The sequence below is a fragment of the Mauremys mutica genome, chromosome 3 (assembly GCF_020497125.1).
Source record: "Mauremys mutica isolate MM-2020 ecotype Southern chromosome 3, ASM2049712v1, whole genome shotgun sequence".
Lineage (NCBI taxonomy): Eukaryota > Metazoa > Chordata > Testudines > Geoemydidae > Mauremys > Mauremys mutica.
In genome coordinates, this window is record NC_059074.1 from 30,615,149 (window position 1) to 30,642,716 (window position 27,568).

Sequence of the window (27,568 nt, forward strand, 5' to 3'; positions counted from 1 at the left end):
ACTGGGCACTAATCTACATGCAGACAAATATATCAAGAAATATGTCTCTGTCGCCAGGCAAATATTATACCCTACTTGTTACACAGAGTAAAAGCCTTGCTGTTTCCAGGATGTCATTTCAACAAGTTGTGCTCAGAGTTTAAAGTGGTCAGCTGAAAAAAATCATGTTCCTTAATTATGGTATTTACCTCTTTCTGTCTCCCGAACAATCGATTTCTACCGCATTCCACATAACACAGGAATCATCCGAAATGACAATGAAAGGCCAGATATCCTGGGGTTTAATCCCCAGTTCTTCTTGCCGATTTCGTTCTAGTTCCAGATTATGATAAGACAGCTCTTTTATTAGAAAGTGTGCAGCACCTGAAACCAAAGACACCATAAACAAGAGGAAAATTCTGGGATGGGAGGTGGCGGTGGCAGGGGCAGGAGTTGTTTGTTGATAAGTGCCAACCTTTCAAAAGTTCATGGAGCACAGTGTGGCTTGCTCACTCTGAAGGTTGGTGATTAAAGGACTCCAGAGCCAATCTGTCACCATCCCCTACCAAATGCAACTGAGTTGACAGGTGTGGGTGTTGTGTCAGGCTGCTAAGGCCACATGGGACACCACTGAGGAAACTAATAAGATGAGTTTGATTTTTGTGGTGGGAATTTATGTGATGCCTTTAAACTGCGAGGGACAGATTTACCTCCACTGATACCTCCTGGCACCAGAACACTGCGATGGACCCACCTAAGTGATGAAAGCCATAATCCCCTCTGTCTGTCCACCTTGGGGGTCCCACCAGAGCAGACTCTGGGTGCGCCATAAAAACCCTTCTGGCAGACGCTACCTAAGAAATGCACAGGATCAGTGCATTATTAGGCACCATAGCCACTCCCTATCCCTGGCCAGCACCAAACTCATTTAAGGCTATGCTAGTCAGCTATGAGCCCTGCTCAAGTTCCACTGCCTTGAGATGCTGCAGTTCCCCCCACTGACAAATGTCCTGTGACCAAGGATCCTCTGCTGCATGTTGCACCTGGGAGAAAATGCCCCAGAGTCACATGCCTTTTTCACTAATGTTAGCATTATAGGGTTAAGTATGAATGACTTATCAGGTGTTAATTGATTTTGTATTTTCTTGGGGTACAATACACTTCATCGCCTATCACAGTAAAGAAGGAGGGTGTGGTTTCTGAAGCACAGTATATATGGTGAGATATACTGTGTTGCAAGAGATCACTTATTACAAACCTCTCGGTGAGGGTGTCTGTACAATAACACATGTGTTTTACCTTCTTTTTTTCCCCTAATACCTACCTACTCCAGCACTGTTGAAAATACTCGGCAGCACTAGCATGATGTGGTTCGGCCAGTATTTTTTATATATGGCCATTTCATACTCTTTGACAACTAGAACATGCAAATGGCTGGCACCATCCATTGCATGATACAGGTTGAAAAGTCCATGTTCATGACGCCCAGTTGTGGGAGTAAAAGTGGGGCTTTTTATGTAATCCTGACTCTGTAAAGTAAATACAAAAATGAAGGATGAGTCTCTGTATTATGCTGAATATTATTTAAACAAAGAAGGCCAAATCCTCAGGTGGTGTAAGTCATCAACGAGCTATGCTGATTTACACCAGATGAGAAACTGGCCTAATATCTAATTAAAAGAGAAATTAGAATTTTTATAAGAGTTGGAAGAGAACTTCTATCAAGTGACAAAGAAAAGGGTCTTGATCACTTGATTGGCTGGTAAGAGAGGGATAGATACATATAGCCCCAGATGGGATTGCTAAATCTTGATCTACCAGGGATATAGGATCCTCAGTGGTTTGACAGGCTCTGAGGAAGTAAAGAAGTAAATAATAGAAGAATAAAAAGCAACCAAACATTAAGAGAAGTGAAAGAATAACGAGAAAAAGACTAAGATGATAAAACTTTACACAGCTATAGTGACCAACATCCAATGATCTCATAGTGCTTTGCAAACATGCATTAAATCTTACAGCAGCACACCCTATGAAGTAGGTAAGTATTCTACAATTTTTACAGATGAAAAAACCACAGAGAAATTAAGTGATTTGCCAAAGGTCTCATGGCAGATCAGAGGCAGGGATGGGAGCAGATTCTATGGAGACTTGACACCTAGTTCCATTGAAGTAACCACTAGTAAATTGAAGGTGCTTCTGGTGGCACACAGTAAATTGGGATAATTTTGTATTCTCATCAGCTGAAAAACACAACTCTCTCTCAGATAAAAGGCATTGTGTAACTTCAAGTTTGACTGCAGTCTAGCAGATGTATATTATGCTCCTACCTATCTAGGCATAAGCTGCCAAAAGTGAAGGATGGAGTGTGGATCAATAATTTTTTTGTGGAAAGCTTACCTTCTGCACCATAAAATCTTGGCTGCTACTACTATTCCACAAATTGCTCCAGTAGTCTAAAGAGAGTATACTTCATTGAATCAGGCAGAGATTGTTCCGGGCTTGCAGGGGTCATTGTAAAGGCTCATATCAGAGACAAGACAGACTGCTCAGATTGATAACCTCTGCAGCTGTCTTCCCTGAAGCTACCATGAGGTTCTACACAGTCACCCCAGAGATTCTTTCAAAACTCTTCTTTATGTTATCTGGTGGAACCACTTACGCAGGCCAGGACAGGCAAGCCAGTGATAAATTGCTTCCTCTTATTAGCCATAGGCTAAATAAAAACATGTACATTTGATTCTCAAAGCTGAAACCATCCTCTCTTCAGTGTCTTTATCCAGCACCCTGAGAACTCCTGACTCACTGCACAACAGTCTCCAATTGTCATAGTCCCAGCTCACAAACAGTGTGTGCCCAGGACCAGCCTTGATTATACGTAAGGCTATGATTATGTCACAGAGGTTGCAGAAGTAACTGAAACAGTGACTTCCAGCGACCTCCGTGCCATTGGAGACCCCCGCAGCTGACCAGCCGCTGCCAGCAGCAGGGGACCCTGCAGCAACCTGCCTCCATGGGGGGCGGGGGACCCTCCCACAACTGCCCAGCAGGAGCTCCCACAACTGACTGTTCGCTGCCAGTGGCAGCAACCCCTGAGCTGCCCAGCGGCTACCACTGGCAGGGGTCCCTCCTGTAGTGGCTCAGCTGCTGTGAGCAGCCAGGCCCCTCCCCGCAGCTCCCAGCCACCAGAGATGGTGGCAGAGGGACCCCAGAGCTGCTCAGTGGCTGTGGGCAGGGGGGGCCCTCTTGCAGTTCCCAGGCTTTGGCAGTGGTGGCAGAGGTACACCGGAGCTGCTCAGTGGCCGGGGCAGAGAGGCCACCCGCAGTTCCCAGCCCTGCAGGGCAATGGGGGGACCCATCCAGCTCTAGCCCTACACAGTGGCAGGGGCACCCCTCACAGCCACTGGGAAATGGGGTCCCTGCAGCTCCCATCTGCTGCAGGGGGGACAGAGTGCTGGATCCTCCTCCCTCCCTATTTAGTCAGAGCTGGTTTTAGTAAAAGTCAGGGACAGGTCACGGCTTCCATGATTTATTGTTGTTTATTGCCTGTGACCTGTCCATGATTTTTTTTTTCTAAAAATATCCATGACAAAATCATAGCCTTAATTATGAGCAAAGCAAGTATTTGATTGGGACCTGGCATTCCAAGCAATTTCTGCAGCTTGACTTCCTCTCCAGCAAGGGCACCCAAAGAGAAGGAAACAACTCATTGCCAGACCATTCTCACCATCTCCCAGCAGCAGAACCAGTAGTGAGGCCAAAGTATGATCTGACCCTACAAATCTTTAGATCAGCCCTGACTATGCCCCATATGTGAGTATAAATATAGTTATCCATCTACCTTATCTGTGACAAGCGGTAACCTCATACTTTCCAGCTGTCTTCCTGGTTGACTAAAGACAAAATGGTGCTCCTTTGACTTGGGGATGATAAAATGCAGCTGGATCTCCTCTCCGAGCATGGAATAGGAAAAGGCAAAAGCATGCAGGGTGGACTCATAAAGCTGAGGAGGGGGAAAAAGGACAAATTTAATTATTAGATTCTAACTTTCCTTCCCAAGAGAGCACAGAACAAAATCACTAAGTCAGCACCAAACCAGAAGGAAACCACACACGGCACAGGAGTACTTTTTACCTCATAACTCATCTTAATACTAATCAGTGACATCTGGCTCAAGCCCAGCATATTCACTAAGCAATTTACCCAGCTTCCTGGCCTGAAACCATCCATTTGCTCTTTGTTTCATTGATGGTACCAAGGCTTGTGGGCCAACCTCGTTTCTCAGTAATGCTGTGTGCTATACAATAGCTGCAGTACTTGCATTGCTGATGCCTTTTTCTTCACATTCTAATGAGCAGCGAACTGGGAGGGTTTGTTTCAATAATCAGAGTCCACATGATGTGTATAAAATGCTCTCTGCAGCAGTCAACTTACTACCTTCAGCAACTGCTGTGCCCCAGAGCAAATGTTAATAAACCCTAAGGGAAGGTTTACTGGAAAATCAATGATCATTTATAGTGGTTAGTATAGAATGTTGACTATAGCACTTCATAGGTCAGCGGGAATGATCCAAGGAACAGTCATGCAAAGTCCACAGTGTGAAACTGTTGACCTCCATGACCTTTCCTGACCGTACCAGCCATGAATCTGAGTACTCAAAGAATACCAGAAGATATTCACAATGTGCTTTTGTCCTGTACTGCCGCCACTATTGAAAATTAATTATCACTAAGATAAAACATTTTGTCTAGACAAAGATCCCAAAACTGCAATGCAATCCACTCACACACACCCCTGTGCCTGGGCAGGACTCCACTGACTTCACTGGGGCTCAGTGCAAGTGCAAAGATCCAACTGCAGTATCAGGGCCAAAATGTATACATCAGTTCTCTATGGAAATGCTCATAGAGCAAATATGCAGCGTGGGTACCAGTACTGATACTATAAAGTATGCACAATGTAATTTACAGATCTGCTACAGATTTACTATCCTAAATAAAAATTAGGCATGATTTACCTGATACCTGGGATTGAAGCCCATATATTGATGGCACTGTTCACAGTGGTGGTATGTATTGTATGCTGCATACTTAGATAATCTCATTCGAGTTGTCTGACGGCGCATATACATGTCCTCCTGTTTTCTGCCCATTGATCTGTCTGTAAATTAAAAAAATTGGACTGTATTCATTTTAAGTATATTCTAGGGTCCATTATATCCCCGTTGTGATGAATAAACTGTTATGTAATCATCATAAGCCTGCAGGGACAGCGGGAACACCAAACAAAATAGATATTCAGCCTGAGCTTTGGTTTTATTATATGTGTATATCGAAGGGAAGAGAAAATAACTGTAGATTTAAGTGCTTTGTCGTGGTGGTTCCGTGCTCATTTATAACACAGAGGTGCAGGTAAAGCAAAATGATGATTGATGATGATGATTATTATTACTGTTTGCTGAGTGCTGACTTGTGCTGGACACAGAACAAACAGAGAGGAAGACACTATCTCTGCTTTCCCAGAGTGCAGTTTAAAACGCTCTCTGCATTATTATAAATGAGCACCGAACCAAAATGACGAAGCACTTAAATCTGCAGTTATTTTCTCTCCCCTTCGATACACTGTGTGTATGTAGTTGGGGGGGTGGATTAGCAATGGGATACCAAGTGGAAGGGCAGTATCGTGGTTAGTGCCATGGGTGGTACTTGGGTTCTGTTTCTGGGAATGTCACACACTCATGGTGAGACACTGGACAAATCACCTTCAAGTGCTCTAGTTTTTAGATGCCCAAATGGTGCTGGGCACCCGCAGCTCCAGCTGAAAATCAGGTCCAACGTGCCTCAAAATAGAGGCACCTAAAATCAAAGGCCATTTTTGCAAATGTTGGTGCTGATCTCTCTGGGCCAAATTTACAAAGGTATTTAGACATGTCCAGATGCATATAGGTACCTTGCGAGATGTACAAAAGTAAATCAGAGTCCAGTGCCTAGCCCACTTAGGCACTTTTGTAAATCGAACTTGGTGCCTATCTGCATCTTCAGGAATAAAATGATCTTTGAAAATCTGGCCCAGAGAGGCAGTTGTTATCATGCGATTGATGTCAGAGCCAAATGAGGAGACTGTCTAGTGACATTGTGATGTGGACTTGCATCTAGTTGGTCCGGAACTGAGACACCAACTCATTTCACACAGCACACCAAAAACAGCCATCAAATGAATCACTACTTCAGTGGACCTCATTCAAACTTGTGACCTACAGTCCAATCCTAACTTTAGCCAGGCCAGAACATGTTTTTGGTCCCACTCTCCTAGCAGCTAAACAACTGGGCGGGGGGGGGGGAAGGCTGGCCAATCAGGAATGGAGGAAAAAACCAGCCGAGTGCCACAGCACTTTGGAATCCCAGAAGTTGGTGCCTGGGCGGCCACCCAGCTTGCCCACTCCTAGAACCAGCCCTGCACACATGCATAGTCTTATTGAAACATAATGGGACAACTCAAGCAAGTAAATTTACTCAGATACATACGTGTTTGTAAGATCAGGGTCTTACTAGTGAAAGGCTACAGAGCTTCTGTGCCACAAAACACTCACATTGCTTATCCTTATGTCTTGTTCCTTATTTGACAAACTTTTAATCCTTTTACAATTTAACCCTCATGTTAAAACTATAAACAATATAGCTCTGTACATTGTAATTTCATATCAACAAAATCCTGGCCCCATTGGAATCACAGGGAGTCTTGCCATTTGCTTCAATAGGGCCAGGATTCCATCCATACTGTCTATAGTGAGTGCAAGTAAATAAATAAATACATGCATCTCTTTCTGTTATATTTTAAATTCTGACCGTCACTGTTCAAATTCTGAAGCCTTGTACAAATCAGACTTGCATCTTCATATTTCGGATCATGAATAGTGTAGTCAAAAGGTATCTTCTTAAATGTCTCCAAATCAGGCCACATGTCTGCTGGCTGGTGATAACATTGATCTGCTTCTTCTTGGAGTTCTATAATAATAGTAAAAAAAACCCAAACATGCAGTTTACAATAAATGGAATGATGTCTAGAGTTTTACAGAATGCTTTTTTAAAGAGATGTGTGAAATCAATTGAAAGGTTCAAATGATTGCATAGAAAGATACCCCAACCTAAAGCAAGTCTATGCTATTCATATAGTTTAAGAGGTTATTAATTATTATTATTATTGTACTATTATTTCTTTTACTATTTTAAGGCAACAACATCTGTGAAGCTGTTTTCTGCAGAAAAACTAGTGATCATCTGATCAATTACTCAACATTCCTCTCCCCTCAATGCAATTCTGCCATAACAGAGTAAAAGCACCAGTCAGAAGCCATCTGGAATCATATATGCACCGATAATAAAAAGCACCACAGCAAGGATTTTGCTGGTAAAATGGACCAGTCAGCAGGAATCTCTCCACTGACTTCAATACACTTTGGAGATAGAATTTTCAGTTAAGGGAATTTGGTTTGTTCTCTCCCCCACTAGTAAGGAGTCTAAGATGTTTGGGGGCAGTTGCAGTGTCATAGTTCCACAGAAGTGACTGGAGCTATAATCATTTACACCAGCTGAGGATCTGCTGCTTGGAAACTAGAAGTAAATAGGAAACTCAAGCAGAGCTATTCACACAGGATGAAATTCCTCCCCATGCAGAGGGCCAGCCAGCATACAATGTATGATCCTCTTAGATTCTACGTAAGCACTCAAAACAAGAATTTAAATGAGACTTACATGAGGTAAAAGCTTTGTACTGCTTCTCTGCACAGGAGAGAATTTTACCCCCAAGAGTAAAAAAAACATCAAATAAATCACTGTAGAAAGTGATTGATCAAAGTAAATAGCAGAGCCTCAGAGACGTCTAGAATTACATCTGGAGAAAGAGGGGAATGAGGGATATGCTGAAAAAACTGAAAGTTGAGAATAGGATCAACTACTGGAAAGCAGGAATGTGTATATGGTCTTTTCTCATTCATGTGATCTCTTGTTTACCTAAAATGTATAATATAGTGACAGTATTGCTAATGGTTACAAATCTGTCAGCGTTTCCAACTAACCCCCTTTTTTGCATTTGACCAAAATTATCATTCCAGGCTTAAAGTCAGTATATTGTTTCTCAGCATGAGATGAACTATTTTTAACATACAAAATGCTGCTAAGAAAAACAGAGATGTACTGAGAGGCAGAGTGACCTCTAAATGGAGAGAAATTAGCTAATCACAGGATTCCAAATTAGAAATTAAAATCCTTAACTCCTTAATTTAAGAACTCTAAATGGATTGCAGTAATGTAAATGAACTACAGTGTAAAGGTGAAAAGCACATGACAAACTAGCAAAGAATCCGATGAAGTGGGTATTCACCCACGAAAGCTCATGCTGCAAAACGTCTGTTAGTCCATAAGGTGCCACAGGATTCTTTGCTGCTTTTACAGATCCAGACTAACACAGCTACCCCTCTGATACATGACAAACTAGTCAACAACTGGTCCAATTAACAATGTGACATAAAAAAATCCCCAGAAGCAAATGTCTCTTTATCAACAACTTACTAATATTGATTTCTTCCTCATCATAAACATCCACTTCCGTCAGTCTAATCAGCATTCTGGACAAGATACTGAGGAACTGAAGATAGGCTCCCGTTTTTCCTATCTGTAACAAACACATAAATCAGAAACTAAACAGTTGTTTATCATGAATGCCATTCTGTCATTATTTGGAAACTTGGAATTGTAATGACTATTGTAATCTAATTTAAAAGTAGATCAAAGTTCAACTCTTAAGTTCCGTTGCATATACATTCCTGTTCCTCTACATTCACAAGTTTATATGGGATGATTAATGACTCATCTTACACAGTAATGCCACTTTTATGCAGGAAATTAACATTCAAAATATACCTTACGTGATACACTCGGGATATAGGCAGACAAATAAAAAAAACTCACCACAAGCAACTTCTCTCCCCTGAACTATATTCCCTACAATGGGCAGGAAAACACATTTTTAATAATCCAGACAAGTACATTACATGAAAATCTGCCAGGGAAAAGCACAATAAAACTAAAGCTTTACCTCAACCCTTCCAAGCCTGTGCATTCATTGATTGACCTATTGAGGCAACTTTCTATACTGAAGAATGAGTTGAAACAGGTCCATAAGACAGAGTGCATCACACCCACACACTTTCTCTTTTCAGTCACATACGATATGCAAAATAATGTAGCATTTCACCTCCTATTTTCCCTGTGCTTATGTGATCCGTTTTTTAAATTACATCAAACCTCTAACGCTTTTCTTTTTTTAACCCAAACCAGAGAAGATACAGTCCTTCTCGCCACTATGCAGACATGCACTGCTGTGCTTTTGTACAACTTACTTTTGCACCTGATTTTACAAAGCGATAGGCCAATTACTCTCAGGCAGCAGATCGTTTAACCAATGAATTGTCCTATCATCTTGCATGTGAACTTTACTGGACACAATGTTAAATAAGTAAATAAGCAAGCAAGCAAGCACCTAAACACAGTACTTGACAAACACTGGGCCCTTGACATTAATGTGGCTCAGGAAGAAATGTCCATTTTGCAGGGATAAGAGCAGCTTTCATAAATCCTATTTACACTTTGCCGTCTTTCTGTGTAATTCATCATTAAAAATTACACTGAAGATAACTTGATAATCATAAACAACAGTTGCCTCTTCAGTGCTCAGGCTAACAAATTAATTATAATCCTGATCCTGCTTCTATTGAAACTGTACAGTTTATTTCAATGGGAGAGCATGAGGCCTGACAGCAGTGTGGATCCTGCTTTCCTGATGTACCCAAGAATCCAGTTGCCATGAAATAACTATACTGAAGATTTGAGGAATGTAAGAAATGTAGGGTTGAGTCTAATGAGAGTTGTATTATTTTAAACAGTTATGGAACATATGTTCATTTCACTTTACATTTGAAAGAAGGAGGCTTTGAAGCTAAAACAAGACAAAAGTAACATTTGTTCTCTTTAAAAATGACAAACAGCAAACTGGAATCTGCACTTTCTACTAAATCAGATTTCTTTCAGAACAGTTGTTAACCTTAGAACTGATCCAAAGCCCATTGATTTCAATGGGAATTTTTTTATTGACTTCAGTGGGTTTTAGATCAGGACCCTAGAGCTGAAAATAATAGCTATATTATAGTGACTACCTGGGTCCATTTATTTGTGAATCAACTAAACAAAAATTTCATATCTTGGAAATGATCCCTCATCTAATATTTCATGCAAATGTATAATTGATCATGCTTAATTCCAGAAGAGTATAGTACCTACATCATCTCTCATGTTTGGGGTTACTTCTATGTATCTTTATCGGAGCTTCCATTTCATCTGAAGTGACACTTGAATTTCCATTAAAATCATCAGTATTCTGTCAAAATTGGGTGAATTTGACAGATTCTCAGCTTGAGAATAATTTTATAGAGAGTTTGACAGTAATAAGGTGACTCTGTAGCTCAGACATATGCCCCTCATAGCAGAAATAGGCAGAATCTCGTTACCAAGTTCATTTTGACTGAACACAACTTCCTTAATAGGACAACAGCTTTCCATTCATTCAGTCAACTGTCAGCTCCAGAAAGCAAAATTTTAGAGCTAATGGATTTGCAACATGACCTTCTCAGTAAATGGAGCTGCCCGCAACACCTGTTGCTGATAACATTAGTTTTTACATCTAGCCTCCCTATCAATCTAAGTAAATAAGATACCAAATGGGGTAACTTTGCCTTAAAGGAAAGCAGAGGTATTTTATGACTATCAATAACCTCCAAAATGTGGCAGTGCCCAGTGCCTTCTTAGATGAGATGTTTAGGGTTCCATACAATCTTTTATCCACCTTGATGTAGAACACTTACTGTGTTTCTTTTTCTGTCTACACAAAGTAGAAAGAGTGCAGTCTGATGCAGACAGAACAGACAAGGCCTTAGAAGAAAAAGGCTCAAGAAGGGAAGAAGCAAAAATCTCAAGCTTTTAGATCATTTATGAAAACTGAGATGTGCGGCACCAGCAACCATTCACTAGTCTGATTTCTGCTTGACATTTGCCACGATTTGGGACATGAAAAACTGGGGATACATTTACATTCCAACCTTTTAATCAGAATGCCATGTGACAGTATTTACTACTTATGATGACAACATTTAGGAATGAATCTCAGTTGAGGTGTTCCTTGCAAGATGCTCAATGGTGGGAAGGCCCAATGTTTGTGTACTAAAGAGACACATTTCTAAAGTACAATACCTGCTTAAGGGGAAAGGCAGTCCTGAGATCTTAGCCAGGATATTATTCTTTCCATGGATATCTATGGTAAACTGAAAGCAGGTGGTCCTTCTGTCCAGCAATCAGAGAGTCAGATTCCAGTTAGCAACATGGTTTAAGTGCTACCATTTTGATTTGTAGAAGAGACATTCAAAGTGCTGTTATAACATGTACCATAATGGGTTCCCCTTTTTCCACTGGTTTCAGACACTGCACAGCAGGATGATTGACAGGAATGGCTCTCAGATACCAACTCCTGTGGTACAAGCCATCTGATTGACCACTTTCTTCATATCTCTACTACTAAGAATGTGCTTCCAAATCTTCACATTTAAAAAAATACAGCAAATGGAAAAAACCCTGCTATAATTTTTTTCTAATCCAGTTTCCAGGTGAGAGAGTTCTGAACAGATCACAGCAGTGCTTCTCAAATTGTGGTCTGTGAAACACTTGTGTTCACAGAAAACACGCTGATGGTCCACAGATGGTGCTGGCTCTTCTTGTTTCCATCTGCTACGTTGCACTAAAAGACAGCTAGCAATAGATACATTAAATACTTACCTAATATTATTTACACACGTGAGCAACTAGCTCTAGAAATCTGAGATGTTATCTGTGAGTGGTAGGGCAGGTGGTGTAAGCAGTCATGGATGGAAGGTGGCCCTGAAGACAACCTTTCTTTTAGACTGTGGTTCACACAACAAAAGTGTTTGAGAACCCTGTATCACAGAGTCATTCACAGGACTTAGACTGCTTCCACGCTTATAGAAAGTGCTGTTTTCAGAGTATAAAACACAACAAAGAAACCCAGCAATAGCACCAAACCTCTTGCATGTAATTTGGGAACATAAAAGAAACTTTTATTTCTTCAAAAAAAAAAAAAAAAAAAAAACACCACCCCAAATTTCAGTGAATTTGGTGGTCATGGATGGTATTATATTTGAGCACCCTGGATGATAAATTTATTTCCACAGAACTGGTAAACTTTTTCACAGTAGTGCATATTTATCCATACTGCCCAACCAGTGTCTGAATATTTTAATAGAGAAATCACCCCAGGGATGAAGCAGCAATACTATCTCCATGCCTTTTCACTCTTTGCCCTCTGCTAAGACTCCCAACAAGAAAGATAATTGTTTCAGTGGGTTTCTTAATGTAGACACTTGTCTACTGAAAAATGGACTGAGTCTACCAACCCCTTTCACGTGAAAGGAACTCTTGACAATGGACATGAAGATAAAAAAATTGTTGACTTCTTTCCCTCATTAATTTCCAAAACCATTCCCAGGGGATCTGAAAGGCAGTCAGAGTAGATAATTTCCAATTTACACAAAGCCTTTATGCTATGAACCTACAAATAAATCTTGAGACAATCCAACCCAGAATGTTATCCAAGAATGCATTCAAGTGGAATCAAAAGACTATAAATAGCTTGTTGAAAATGCTTTGGGCCAAAGATAAAATTGCATAAAGACAATCTAGACGTGCAGGTCACCAACCATAGACCCTGGGAAGAATCCATACTAAGGTATGACTGTGGCATGCCATAGAAGCATGCAGCCTTCAGGACCACATGCCAGAGGGTCTTCTTACCTCAGAGCTAAAAAAAATATGGTGCAAAAGGATGTATTAATGAAACAAAACTTCAGTGTATTTCTTTGAGTGTCATAGGCTGAGAATCTAAGGTGGGCGATGGGTGAGAAACAAGACTTCTTAGAAACCAGAAGGAAGTACCAGGAATAGTACTCTGGAGACTAGTTAAAGTAATGGTCCAGTGGCTCTATAGAATGGGGTGAGTGTTCCAGATTTAGTAGGTTTGGAACTTGGAGCATCTTCTCTCCTTCCTTTTATCCTTGAATTTGTCTTTCTGGATATAAGGCAGAAACTGTAAGAAATGCAGAGGCACCCTGCATTCACTAAGGATTTAGGTTTCAAGATAGGGTGAGAGAATTTCTCCCCATATTTCATTCAAAAGAAGCAAAATAAAAGGCTGCTGAGAAAAATAAGTATTGGGGTTAGCTAATGGCAAGTCTGTTTTGACTCTTTTATTCCTGTGTATGTATTAAGACCACTGGTTGATGTCTTTACATGCGGTTTTTATCATTAGTTTATTATTGGTATTGTGGTATCACCCAAAGGCCTCAGTGGAGATCAAAGTCCCAGAGTGCTTGGGGCTGTACATATCTTAACTGGAAAGTAGCCATATAGAAAATATGTTAGCCAGCCTTGGAGATGGGAGGGATAGCTCAGTGGTTTGAGCATTGGCCTGCTAAATTCAGGGTTGTGAGCTCAATCCTTGAGGAGGCCACTTAGGGATATGGGGCAAAAATCAGTACTTGGTCCTGCCAGTGAAGGCAGGGGGCTGGACTCAATGACCTTTCAAGGTCCCCTCCAGTTCTAGGAGATAGGTATATCTCCTATTATTATATATATATAGGTGTTATGTACATGAGGGGAAGGAGGAGAATTCCTGAATGCTAAACATTTCAGCAGTGATACTTAAAGTTTTGGTTCACTAGAGCGCTTGATTTTTCTTAAATTGACTTATGTTGTATGGTACGATAACAACAACAACTTTCTAGTGTCTGAAAGGATTGTGTCCACCAATTCAGAGATCTTTCCCCAGCTTAATATACTGGCTGAATTGTTATTTATACGTTTAGAATGGCATGTCTAATAGCTGATCTCTATCAGCTATTATAAACTCTGGCTTTCTGTGGTTTTAGTCAGTGGGTTAATGTTACAAAAACTGGAAATCTAAGTCTTTGCCTTAGATTGGATTTGTCTCTAAAACGCTCAGACAAGACATTATGGTGCCAAAATCTTCTGCTGATTTCTCTTAATGCAGTAGATAGCATAACTCCACATATAGTGCAATAGTTATGAAACAAGCCCATGAGCAAAACACACTTCTGGAAAGAAAACTGTTTATTTCCAAAGTGAGACAGGAGCTCACATTTGCTATATGTTTTCTTTCACCTTGCCATTAGAATAGACACCATACATTAAGCCAAAAGCAACCAACATACTTTCGTGACTGTTTTGTAGGTTTTTAGAATATATTCTCTTTCGTATGTTTGGGGTTTAGACATTAAATGGAGCTAAGCAGCCACGTTTCCCCAACATACTAAAATGAGAATATACTCCTAAAAATGAAACAAACATTTAATTCCTGATTTCCTCAAAAAAAAATACAGTATGAAACAGGTGTGTAATCAGGAAGAACTGGTGAGTATGCAATAAATAAATGTATGGAGAATATTTTTAGGACCTGATCCAACTCTCATTAAAGTTAGTGGGAAATTGCAGGTCAGAACCTTTGTTCTGGAGACAGTCAGAGAAGAGATGGAGGAATTGTAGAACAGACAATGCAAAGAATCCTGTGGCACCTTATAGACTAACAGACGTTTTGCAGCATGAGCTTTCGTGGGTGAATACCCACTTCGTCCTTGCATCCGACGAAGTGGGTATTCAACCACGAAAGCTCATGCTGCAAAACGTCTGTTAGTCTATAAGGTGCCACAGGATTCTTTGCTGCTTTTACAGATCCAGACTAACACAGCTACCCCTCTGATACAGAACAGACAATGTTCTTCTGAGGTAAAATTCACCTCTGTGCAGAGGGCCAACCTGAGTCCTATGTACCACTTAATCCCTCAAAATCAGACTTGCACTCATGCCCCAACAAGCAGACAAATGAATAGATAAGCAGACTATATTTTCTGCATATATTTGGCCAATGACACATACCATATATGTGTTAAAGGCCAAGTTCTGTCCTCAGATGAATATAGGACTCCCACTGACTTTGTTGAGAACCACAAGCATACATCTGTGGGCAGAAATCAGTTATCTTATGGCCAAATTAATGGCATAGTAATACAAACTACTACATATGGGTTATTTTGTACCCTTATTGTAGCTTTGGGAACCATAACTTTGAACTTCTTGATTTTTAGGCATTCAAAATTCCAACCAAAAATACATCAATGTATGTTTTTCTTGGATGTGCTAGCATACTAGCTGTCTGTTGCACAGTATATCAGTTTTTACCTTGTCTGTGTTTACCATATATTGATCTCTTTTGAACACTTATTATCTTAATCCACAGCAAACATTGAGAGTTTTGATCATGGAGATGGAGAGCAGTGAAGAGATGTTCTTCAGTGATCCATCTGGTACCTTCTATACATTTATAGCAGCACTTGCAAGTGCCTACATACTTAGAGCCAATTTGTAGTCTTACTTACCCCAGTGTGACACCATCTATTTTAATGCATTGCACCTATTAAACTAAGAGCAGAATGTGGTCTTTTCTGCACTGATACCTCTGCGATACACAGGTACAGAAGAGTGAGTGGCAGATTGAACTTTGGCTTTCTGTGGTTTTAGTCAGTGGGTGAATGGTACAAAAACTGGACATCTAAGTCTTTGCTTTAGTTTGGATTTATTTCTAATTTCTGAGGGCTCTATGCAATATTCTCTCGGTGGCTATGGTGTTTCCCCTATGCCTGGCATGTTGCATAAAACTTCAGTGGAACATTAAGACTTTTAGTATACAGTATATGCATTGAATTGTAGAGCCACTATGCTCATAGCTGCATGCTAAATATTATTAGGACACTTAAGAGGGAAAAGGTTCCCTGAAGTCTTTACCTACTTCCAAGTGTCCTTACAAAGTCATTTGAAAACTCTTGGGCCAGAAGTTCAGCTGTCTTTGTTGAAGTGTATCAGTCCCTCTTGTATTTGCGACAACTTCTATTTCTCTCCAAACCATGAAGAAAATGGCTGACTCTGCCAATTTCACACCCTAATCAGCTTGACCATAAGAAACTGACCCTGGGTGGCTATTCAAACTTTATTTAAAATGTAACTCCTATTAGTCTGTAACAAGCTGCAAGGGACAGCATGGTGTGTAAAACGTATTTTCAAAGAAAAAAAAGAGCATCATTTCCTTAAAACACAACACTAATTGTATAAAGATTGACAACAAAAAAAGATATCACTACAACTTAATTGTCCTTGCCTCAAGTTAACAGTGAAGAGAGGAAGATTATTTAACTAAGGTGGATACAGTAATAAAAACATATAAGAAAGGTTATTTTTCACCAGTGAAAAAATCAGTTAGGTATGAATAATAATCTCATTAACCTAGCACTTAATGAGATGAAGACAAAATTAAGCAAAATAAAACAATGATAATAATACCCTCTTCTTATTACACACCTGAGGTGGCCCACTCAGCAGCAGCCTCCTTGGGTGAAAGGTGTCCATTCTGCCCTCATTTCTATTATTGTAGTCCATATGGATTGGTTTGGGAACTGTCCACTGGCGATAGTATAGAGACTGCTCCGTGCAGGTCATCATTTTACTCATGACAGGGCGGAAAGAACTTGCCCACATCACAGAATGATAAGGCAAGAGGGAAGATGACTTGGGAAGTCCGCTGCTGTCAGTAGAAGTAATAATGTCATACACCAGCTTAGGCAGGAAAACAATGGGGGGCTGTTTTGATGCTTTAGTCATGGAGCACTGAGACGCCTGCAGGATGAAGGAGTTGTGAGTAGGTGCAGAGGAAGAGGAAGAAGAGGAGAAAGGTGATGACAATGAGTTGATGGAAATTTGGGCACTTTTTATGTTCGGTTTTGAATCCTGCTGTTCAGCTGCAGCTGGCAAGTGCTTGCTGATCACTGTTTGCGCCCCCTTTTCTACTTTCTGCCTTTGCCTTTCACAGTTATTTGCGTTCTCTTCAGTACTGCTGCTTAGGACTTGGTGGGGTGACTTTGCTACATCCCCCGGTGTTGCTAAAGGAGGAGATGATTCAATGCAGAATGCTGCACCTAAAAACAAAATCTGTATTTCAACATGGGGTAACGTGATTCTTCAGCAACTACCTTGAACCACAACATTTCTATTACACTTTTCATTGTCAAACCACAGTAAACAATATATAATGCAGACATCAAAAGGTGAGAGTCGATATCTGCTCCTGTTGGGCCAAATTGTGTTCACCTAACTCACACAGGTTGTCTTATTGAAACTAACGGGAGTATTTGTGTGAATAAGCCCATGCAAATTTGGAATACTAAAATCCATGGCAAAGCTCCCACTGATTTCAGCACTGAGCCTTATATTTGTTAAATTTTCCATTTCTTCGAGAAATGTAAAAAAAATATAACTTTAAAAAATTTAATAGTCACAGGTTATTCCCCCCTCCCCCAACTATAACAGGTTTAACATAGGCATGATTTTGATCCTAAATGTTCTACCAGAATCCTATTAACATTACACTTATCAGCCTCCTTTCAGGTGAGGGCCTGATCCTGAGAGCTGCTGAGCATCCCCAACTCTCAATAATTTCAAAAACAAGAGGCAGTTCTCAGATTAGCTTTTCAAAATAGTCCATTTTCCAAGGCACTGATCTCAATAGCACTTATTGGTGTCTCCCCGCAAGCAATAAAAAAGAAAAGAAAAAAGTGATTGTCAGCACTGATATAAACAAACACAATCTCATAAAGTCAAGCAGACTTCAACCATCTAATTCAGGGCATGCACCAATTTCCAAGAAAACAGCTATACAATTCACACTCCAAAACCAGAGTTCCCATAAACCCATTGCCTAGAGGCCCATGACATCACGCAGGAACTCCACAGATTATGCCTACCAAAGATAGACACAATCTCCATGAGACATGGACCAACAAAGCTGGGGAGTGTTCACACTAAAATTCACAGATCATGCTCCCTTACACCAGACCCTACTCCACAACACCCTCTGTCATGACTAGCTATGGGGGACCTTCTAAGTGTGAACTCCATAGTTTCTGGGAGATCCAAAAGTGATGTACAATAGTTACGTACTATGGTTCCTTTCTTGACTTTATATTTTTCCACAAACATATATGAGGGATGCCCACTTGCTTTGTCCCCATGAAACAGGAAGAGACATCCCAATTGCATACTTCAAAGCAGCCAATAGCAGAATAAAAACAATGGTAAAAATGTCACCAACAATGTTAATACATTTTGGACTTAGTACTACAGTGACAATATGCCAAAGACCTGTATCCAAGTGCCAGAACTGTCCAAAGAGATTTTCTTTAACAAACATTCAGGCCAACAAAGCCACAAGTGGCATCCTAGGGCAGTGCAGAAGAAATCAGCAGCCTGACTTTGAAGAACAGTATACATTTCAAAAATTAAAATTTTTGGTGCTTTTCCATTTGTAATGTCCACTGTGCCTTATGGCAAAAGAATTCACAGTCAGAATACTCATATAGCTGTGGTGAGAACAATAATTATTTGGAAATAACTTGAAACATTTAATTTTACAGCTAATGCAATATAACATGTTTTGTGATGTTACATGAAACTGTAATCTTCCAAATAAACATTTATGTATTTTTACTGAAGTATGATACAATGCATATTGCACATTTTTGTTCTGTTCCATTAGTCTCTGTCCATAAAAAATCATACAAATTTAACTTTTTTAGTACCTCCTGACATTGCTTCAAATCTTTACTCCTGGGGGAATTCTGCACCACTGCACACATGCCAAATTCACATCCCCCCACAGCTTTTTTTCTCTCCACTGAATACTGTAAAACATTCTGCTAGGGAGCCACTGCAATTACACCTTTTGCCCATCAGGGGCTGTTGTGGCATCAAACAGAGGGCAGACAGCTCATGAGCCAGAGCAGCCAGCCACAGAGCCCTTGAGAGCAGAGGCTGCTTTTCTCACAGTGATTGGGAAGGACAGATTAGGGTAAGGGCACAGGAGCTAGTGGAATGACAGCACTGAGCCAGAGACTGAATGGGAGTGGGCTGCCGCTGTAGGGACACAAGGGGACTGGGGGAAGAAGGGTGCAGATTTGCCCAAATGAATGGGAAAGGCTAGGGGTCAGCCAGGGTCTGCATGGGAGAGGCTCCCCAACCCCCTAACAATCCCTTGTCGTCTCCCCTGCAAAAAACCCTGTTCCATACTTCTCCCAACCACACCCAAACCCTCCAGGTTCACTCCCAGACTGCCAGAAATTAATTACCCTGACTCCCTCAAGCCTTTGTACTGCTTCTGAGGGGTGTGGGAAATACCTTTCCGTACTGTAGTTTAAATTATTACTTGAAGTTCTGTATTAATATGCCTAGTAAGGAATCTATTTGTCAAAAAACATTTCCTGAATCTTTTTTGTTGTCTGTATTGTTACAGACACACTTGCTGACAGGTATTTTGAAATAAATTATCAAAATAATTGAAATTGGCATGATTATTTTGACAAATAAAATATGCAAAATTTTGCAGAATTTTAAAATATTGTGTGCAGAATTTTAAATATTTTTGGTGCAAATTTTTTAATTTTTTTGGTGCAGAATTCCTTTAATGGTCTGTTCTTAAACCAGTTTTCAGATTGAGAAGAAAGAATATATATTCAATGTATAGGGCAATGTATTGACAAAATACACTAATTTCTAAAAGGAACACTCTACACTGAAAAATTTGTGAGCACACATTCATAGAATCATAGAATCTCAGGGCTGGAAGGGACCTCAGGAGGTCATCTAGTCCAATCCCCTGCTCAAAGCAGGACCAAACCCAACTAAATCATCCCTGCCAGGGCTTTGTCAAGCCTGACCTTAAAAACCTCTAAGGAAAGAGATTCCACTACCTCCCTAGGTAACCCATTCCAGTTCTTCACCACCCTACTAGTGAAAAAGTTTTTCCTAATGTCCAACCTAAACCTCCCCCTCTGCAACTTGAGACCATTACTCCTTGTTCTGTCATCTTCTACCACTGAGAACAGTCTAGATCCATCCTCTTTGGAACCCCCTTTCAGGTAGTTGAAAGCAGCTATCAAATCCCCCCTCATTCTTCTCTTCTGCAGACTAAACAATCCCAGTTCCCTCAGCCTCTCCTCATAAGTCATGTGCTCCAGCCCCCTAATCATTTTTGTTGCCCTCCGCTGGACTCTCTCCAATTTATCCACATCCTTCTTGTAGTGTGGGGCCCAAAACTGGACACAGTACTCCAAATGAGGCCTCACCAGTGCTGAGTAGAGGGGAATGATCACATCCCTCGATCTGCTGGAAATGCCCCTACTTATACAACCCAAAATGCCATTAGCCTTCTTGGCAACAAGGGCACACTGTTGACTCATATTCAGCTTTTCGTCCACCGTAACCCCTAGGTCCTTTTCTGCAGAACTGCTGCCCAGCCATTCGGTCCCTAGTCTGTAGCAGTGCATGGGATTCTTCCGTCCTAAGTGCAGGACTCTGCACTTGTCCTTGTTGAACCTCTTCATATTTCTTTTGGCCCAATCCTCCAATTTGTCTAGGTCCCTCTGTATCCTATCCCTACCCTCCAGCGTATCAACCACTCCTCCCAGTTTAGCGTCATCTGCAAACTTACTAAGGGTGCAGTCCACACCATCCTCCAGATCGTTAATGAAGATATTGAATAAAACCGGCCCCAGCACCGACCCTTGGGGCACTCCACTTGATACCGGCTGCCAACTAGACATGGAACCATTGATCACTACCCATTGAGCCCGACCATCTAGCCAGTTTTCTATCCACCTTACCGTCCATTCATCCAGCCCATACTTCTTTAACTTGCTGGCAAGAATACTGTGGGAGACTGTATCAAAAGCTTTGCTAAAGTCCAGAAATAGCACATCCACTGCTTTCCCCTCATCCACAGAGCCAGTTATCTCATCATAGAAGGCAATTAGGTTAGTCAGGCATGACTTGCCCTTGGTGAATCCATGCTGACTGTTCCTGATCACTTTCTCCTCCTTTAAGTGGTTCAGGATTGATTCCTTGAGGACCTGTTCCATGATTTTTCCAGGGACTAAGGTGAGACTGACTGGCCTGTAGTTCCCTGGATCTTCCTTCTTCCCTTTTTTAAAGATTCTAGTGCTCAAAAAAGGTTCATGAACATTTTTTCAGGCAAAATTTAGGAAGGTCCTTTGAAAATACAGAGGCAGATCCTCAGCTGGTGAGAGTTGTCATGACTCCACTGGTTTCAAATGGAGCTCTGACAATTTGCACCAGCTGAGGATCTGCATCTTGGAACCTGTCAAAAAAATATTAAAGAACATTTCTATCGATACAATACTGTTGTATAACACAGTGACCCTGCTCACAGATCTGTACGATGCCCTATGTCTACGCATTCATGGATCAAGCATGAGGCAATCTCGTTATTTTTTTATCTCAGAAGTAAGATTCTTGAAAGCTCAGATTTTTTTTAAATTTTAATTGTTAGCAAGTTCATTCAAACAGGTTTTGCCAAAAACCTAATGATTTGTGTCTTTTATTCTTCATTTGCCAGGCTAAATGAATTGCCACTTTTACATCCTAAATACCACTTGAGAAAGATTATCATAAAGTCTTACTTGAAGCTTTTGAAGAGAGAGATGAAGATGCAGAGTCATGGGAGCATGATCTCTCTCTTTTGACAGGACTTCTCTTTTCTGAAGTGGAGCCTGTTTCATGAGAAGAGAGGGGATGGAGGAGAATTACAATTCTAAAGACCAATTCTCTGCTATGGCCAAAGTGCATAAAGTGAAGGGATGCTGGGCAACAGTGGCTTAAAGCTCATCTAGGTGCCCTGATTCTGGTGCTGTTCTGAGCGTGGCCATTCTTCCTAGGCTATGGTGGAGCAGCCTAACGGCTGTTCTAACTTTGGCTGAGCTGCAACAGCCTCTGAGAGCCAAAACTGCAATGAACAGCTAGCATAGTGCAGAGGTATCTTGGCTGCATTCTGTTAGGTAATAATTGGATATATGCCAATCTCCTAGAACTGGAAAGGACCTTGAAAGGTCATTGAGTCCAGCCCCCTGCCTTCACTAGCAGGACCAATTTTTGCCCCAGATCCCTAAGTGGCCCCCTCAAGGATTGAACTCACAACCCTGGGTTTAGCAGGCCAATGCTCAAACCACTGAGCTATCCCCCTCCCTCTCTCCCTCCCTCTCTCTTTGCTAGTCATGCCTCCTCTTCTTTGCTATCCCAGCAGCACGGAGGATGAGTGACGCAGTAGCCCTTATGTTGGTACTACCAGGTGACCACCCTTAAAATGGGATTTTAAACCAACTTCACAACCAGACTGTACCTTTCTCTTTGATATCAATATAATTTCATCCCCCTTTCAAAGTACATCTTTCTGTTAATTTTGGCCCCTATTCTGCCACCCTTATTTGTGTTGAATAACACATTATTCAGTTGAGCAGTCCCTTCAATGTGACCTTGAGCAATCACTTATCCTCTCTGTGCTTCAGTTCCCCCAGCTGTAAAATGGGTAAAATAATGACTTTTCAAGGGTTCTGAGGTTCAACCAATTAATGTTAATAAAATTCTTTGCATTCCTCAGTGTAAGACACAATATATAGGAAGTACAAATAATATTATTTGATAAGTTTAATTTCAAAAGTGCACAAACCATCACTGTAAATTCAAATGATGTCTCCCAATCTTTTGCAGCTCCCCATGCTACTGATTGCTGTATACATATGTATTTACTGTTCCCTTCCTTCTGACAGTTTGCTTTGCACTCTTAAAGGCTAATGTCCATTTCACTTAGCTGAAATTTATGGTATTAGTATTTAATACACAATTGCTGTTTGAATACTTTTAAGAGAACTGGCACTACACAGGTTCATTTACCTTCTGTCACTATTTCTTCATCTTCATTATCAGTACTACTCAGTTTCTCTGGGTCACTCTCCAACACATCATTCACGACCACCTTCTCCATGTGGATTTCAGAGCTAACAAAGTATGCTGCCAAGCCAAGCTCTTGCTCCAAGGCTGTCCTTACTAAGCAAGAGGAATTTATTAAACGTAGGTCACAATATCTCAATGATCTGGAAAGAAACCAAAAGATACTATGAAAACTCATGGTATTCCACACCTTTGATTGTGTTTGCAAAAGAAATAATGAGTAATTTTGTCATTGCCTACTCAACTGATGTGTGAGATAGTGACCAATTCATTTCACTTGTTCTGTCTTTCAGTAAATTCACCACTATATTGTTTCATTATTATTACTTTAAGCAGTGTAATCCAAAGCATTAGGCATAAATTTAGGAGACAGATTCTTCAGAGTGCTAATCCTGGCTCTGACACTTATTTTCTCTCTACTCTAGGGATGTCACTTAACCTCTTTGGACTAATTCATAAGCAGGCGCAACACTGATGTTGATGGGAGCTGCACCTGCCTATACCAAGGATTACTGGGATCTTTTTGTGTCTTGGTTTCCTCATCTATAAAAACAGGAATAATTGGCAATGTTATGAAAATTAAAGACTGCACCTCACACCTCAGCCTCACAACCATTACCACCAACCTACTACACCACAAATGTTCCACTTTTTTGATATAGAAACTACCAAAAGTCATCCTGTCACTCAAATTTCACCAGCCTTTGCACCCACAAAGGATTATGGGACACAGCAGGTCGCAGAATGATTTTTCAGCCATTTGAAGGGTGCAGAGAAAAAGGAAGTTGTGAATCATTGGGAATGAAAAAATGTCATGGAAATATTTGTCAGTATTTCCTTCCTACCTTGGCAAGGCTTCTCCTTGGGGGTCCATTCCACTAAATATTAATATGCAAGGCAGACCTTCTAATTCCAAATAGGTTTGTGGCCTCCACTCCGCATCTTCAATTTTCTGCCATATCTGTCATAGAATATAAAAACATTGATGGGCATATTTATATGGCACAATTAAGAATGAAGAAACAAATGATTTATTGTCTATTGTATGGATCTAATTCTGCAGATGTTCCACAAGAGAAATCATTGCAGGATCAGGCTCTAAACTGAAAGGTCCTGAGTTGCAAAATGGTCTTATCTTCTTTCAGAATTTTTATATCAATAATAAACTGCCCCATAATATGACTACATTTCAGAACTCTAGTGAATTGTTACCATAAGTGGCTAAATATAGATCCAAATGCTCCTCCAGGAAACATGAGAAACTATTGTGAAGATGTATAGCTTGATCTTCAAAGACAGAAAGCAGAGTTACTCACTGTAAAGGTTTTCCTTTGTTGGTCCAGTCTTCTAACCACAGCTGTCAGTCACCCTTTGATAATCAGGCCCATTGAATGATACCTTTATTCACATTGATTAGTACCTAGTCAATGAGATTTCTTGATGAGTAAGGTACTACTCAGTGGGAGCAAGGGTATCACTATCTGGTCCTTATTTATTCATTAAGCACTGTAGTGAGGCAGTGTGGCTCCCCTCCACCCCAGAGAGGGAAGAGCCCATCCGGCAGCCGGAGTGGGCAGAGCTAGGGAGCTCTGAGCCCGCCCCTCAGAGGGTCAGGTGGCGACCCGGAAGTATAAAGGCCGGCCCTCAGAGCTCAGTAAGGCCCCAGCCGCCAGAGAGGCCAAACGCCTCCAGCCTAGCCCGCGATTGGGAGAACTCCGCGGCCCAAGGTGGCCGCCAGGACTGGCCGGACCTGCCCAGCGCCCGCTACCTGGAGGAGTTGCCAGATCTACCCTGCGCCTGCTACCTGGAGGACTTGTCAGGCCTGCCACTCGCCCACTATGCCGAGGAACCTAGGGTGCTGGACCGCCCGGAAGACAACACACTGACCCAGGTCCTACCCGAGGGGGAGTTAGGAAGAAGCCTGGGGGCAGCCAACCCTAGTCTGCCTACAGCACTGCCAGAGCCCATGTCAGTGTGTTGCAGCCAGGATCCCCACTGACTCAGCAGCGGGTCCTCTGCCGCTCCTAGGGCCCCGGGCTGGGACGCAGTGGAGTGGGAGGGCCTGCATCCCCCCTGCTACCCAACTCGCGGGTGGCAATCTCCCCCTCTCCCAGGCCTTTTGAAGGCTTGGGCTTACTGTCACTGCTCAGCCCTGCCCGAGGGCCTGAGCACCGGACTCACTGTTGCCCGCCCTGACCCAGGGCCTGGGATTACGGTGTTTATTCCAGTTGCCGCCATGAAAGATGCAGCCAGACTAATTCCCCAAACTTCAGCAGTGTGCAGTGAGCCGGTGTGGCTCCCCTCCGCCCCAGAGAGGGTCGAGCCTCGGCCAGCACCCCTACAATCACCAACAGTATATGCAGTGCTGCACAAGACACCTAAGACAACATGGCATGTGATTCTGAATTCACTTATATCAGCTTTAAAGCATGGAGTTATTCCTGATTTATATCAGAATGAGTTCAAAATCAGGCTCTTGTCCTCAGCTCTGTTGAGCTAAGTAGATAAATGACATGAATCAGACTCAGAATGTAAGAGCAGTCCTAGTTTAGAGAATACAAATATTTTTGTTTTAATATGTGGTGATAGCATTTGTACTAAGTGGGGTAGTGTCTGTGGACTTCAACATGTGTGATGCTTGAGGTCAGACTGTGTGATCATAGTGGTCCTTTCTAGCCTTAAAAATCTAAATCTTATTTCCAGCATTATCATATTCAAAATCACATAAGGTTCAGAAAACATTAGGCACCATGCTTGGAAAACCTTGGCCATTCAGAGACCTGTGGGTAAGTGTACTGATTCAAAGCCTTTCTGTCTGGTAGGCTGTGCAATACAATTCCAAACCGGTCACTGAGGTTTGCTCACAAGGGGAAACAGCCTCTCTGCTCTGGTAAAGGTTTTGTCAAATCAAAAGTAGCTTTCATTTTCACTTGGTCTTTTACCACTATGTTGATTCATTCGTGCCACAGTCCAGTGCAATGAAGCTGATTGGGGCTAAAGATGGTGGTGGCTGGGAATTCTAATCACGTTTGTAAAGGCCCTCCTGAGCAGCCATCAGAAGCTGGCTATAGGAATGACAGATGCATGTGTCTGATAGATAGGAGTCAGGCTCTTCAGGGAATTTTAATTTTGCTGGGAAATAGCCATCTCCATCACGAACATCCAGATCTCTTGCCAATAAAACCTTTATATCACCAGCCACCCACTGAAAGCACTGCTCCTCAGAGATTCTTTTCAGGCAGTGTCATTCTGCAAGTTACCTTTAGTTGCTCCACAAAGTGCTTCCCTATGGTGATTCCAGAATTAGGATTTCCCAAGATGATTTCAAAATTATCTGCAAGGGATAGTCTTTCCCTTACGTGATAAAGTCGTTCATACGCCACAGCAGCCAATGGAATGCAAGGAATTCTTAACACCACCATGAAGCCATGACCACTAGGGCACTGCCTTGAAGAGTTTACAAGGTTTTGGGTGATTTCCAGAGTTTCAACTGAGGTGTAATTCTTCATCTGAGACAGGCCACTTACTGCCATCATAGCTGCAGAGTAATGCTGTACAAGGACAAATGTCCTTATCACTGCACTGTGTAATCTGGGAAATCTGAAATAAATTGTGAAGCATTAAAATCCTAGAATTAAAGTGAGAAAGTTGCCCTTGTAAAAATTATTAATACTCAAAATTTAATCCAGGTGAAAAATCATGCCCAATACATATTAGAACCTCATTGACCAACAGGTAATCTGCAAATCCTGTAATTCCAAGACCAATGATACAATCTCTCCCCTTCTCAGTATAGGTGTAATAGCTAAGTGGGGTAGTGAAGTTATATTATCTCCTGTTATTATTAAAACTTCATCACATTTGCAAAACATACTACTGGATATTTGCTAGAGAACTATGCAGTACTATTAATCAAAACTAAAATGCACCTGTCATATACATGAACAAAGTACTCCTCATAGTGCATTATCCTCGCTTTTTATTCACATTTACTCATGAAAGATCTGATTCAACTACTACTAAAATCAATAGAAAGAACTGGATTTATCCCTAATACAAACAGATTCCCCCAGTCATTAGACAATTTTGCAAAGTTCTGCTTGCCCAATCTTTTATTGTGTGCACACCTTAACACCTCCAAGGAATCCTACTGGAGTTTTGTGCATGCAAAAAATATACCTAAGTAACAATTACTATGCAGTGGAGTAACTACATTTTTAATCTGAATCTCCCCACATGGAGCAAATCGGCTCACTGATATCATTTTTCCAAGCTCTGATGATGTTCTACAGCATTCTCCCTAACTGAGTCTTTCATTGATTTAACTCCATGAGCCAAAGTGAAATCTCACCTGCTCTTTGTGGTCCCACTAAAATATTTACAAATGTTGTATGTTAAAATCAGTTTTTTGATAGCCAGCCAAATTCAGAATGGAATCACACTCCCAATATTGACTGAATAACACCTGAGACTAAGCATAGAATTATACTGCAACTCAGAATGCAAACTCCTGATGGTTACAATGCAGCCATTTAAACCCACAACTTTAGACCATT

General features: G+C 41.3%; 1 protein-coding gene across 5 annotated transcripts in view; it reads right to left on the reverse strand.

Moving 5' to 3' along the window:
- Positions 1-27,568, reverse strand: part of GREB1 (growth regulating estrogen receptor binding 1) — a 119,526-nt gene that overhangs the window by 13,573 nt on the left and 78,385 nt on the right. For 4 of the 5 annotated variants that reach the window (XM_045008408.1, XM_045008409.1, XM_045008411.1 and 1 more), the window contains 11 exons: positions 26,273-26,612; positions 23,858-23,973; positions 22,956-23,155; positions 21,689-21,778; positions 16,521-17,134; positions 8,544-8,646; positions 6,822-6,980; positions 4,994-5,136; positions 3,818-3,979; positions 1,304-1,508; positions 189-363 (listed from right to left, as the gene is read on the reverse strand). In XM_045008408.1, coding sequence (XP_044864343.1) covers positions 189-363; positions 1,304-1,508; positions 3,818-3,979; positions 4,994-5,136; positions 6,822-6,980; positions 8,544-8,646; positions 16,521-17,134; positions 21,689-21,778; positions 22,956-23,155; positions 23,858-23,973; positions 26,273-26,612 — 2,307 coding nt within the window. The remainder of the gene's footprint in view (positions 1-188; positions 364-1,303; positions 1,509-3,817; positions 3,980-4,993; positions 5,137-6,821; positions 6,981-8,543; positions 8,647-16,520; positions 17,135-21,688; positions 21,779-22,955; positions 23,156-23,857; positions 23,974-26,272; positions 26,613-27,568) is intronic. The other variant, XM_045008412.1, reaches the window with a different exon arrangement.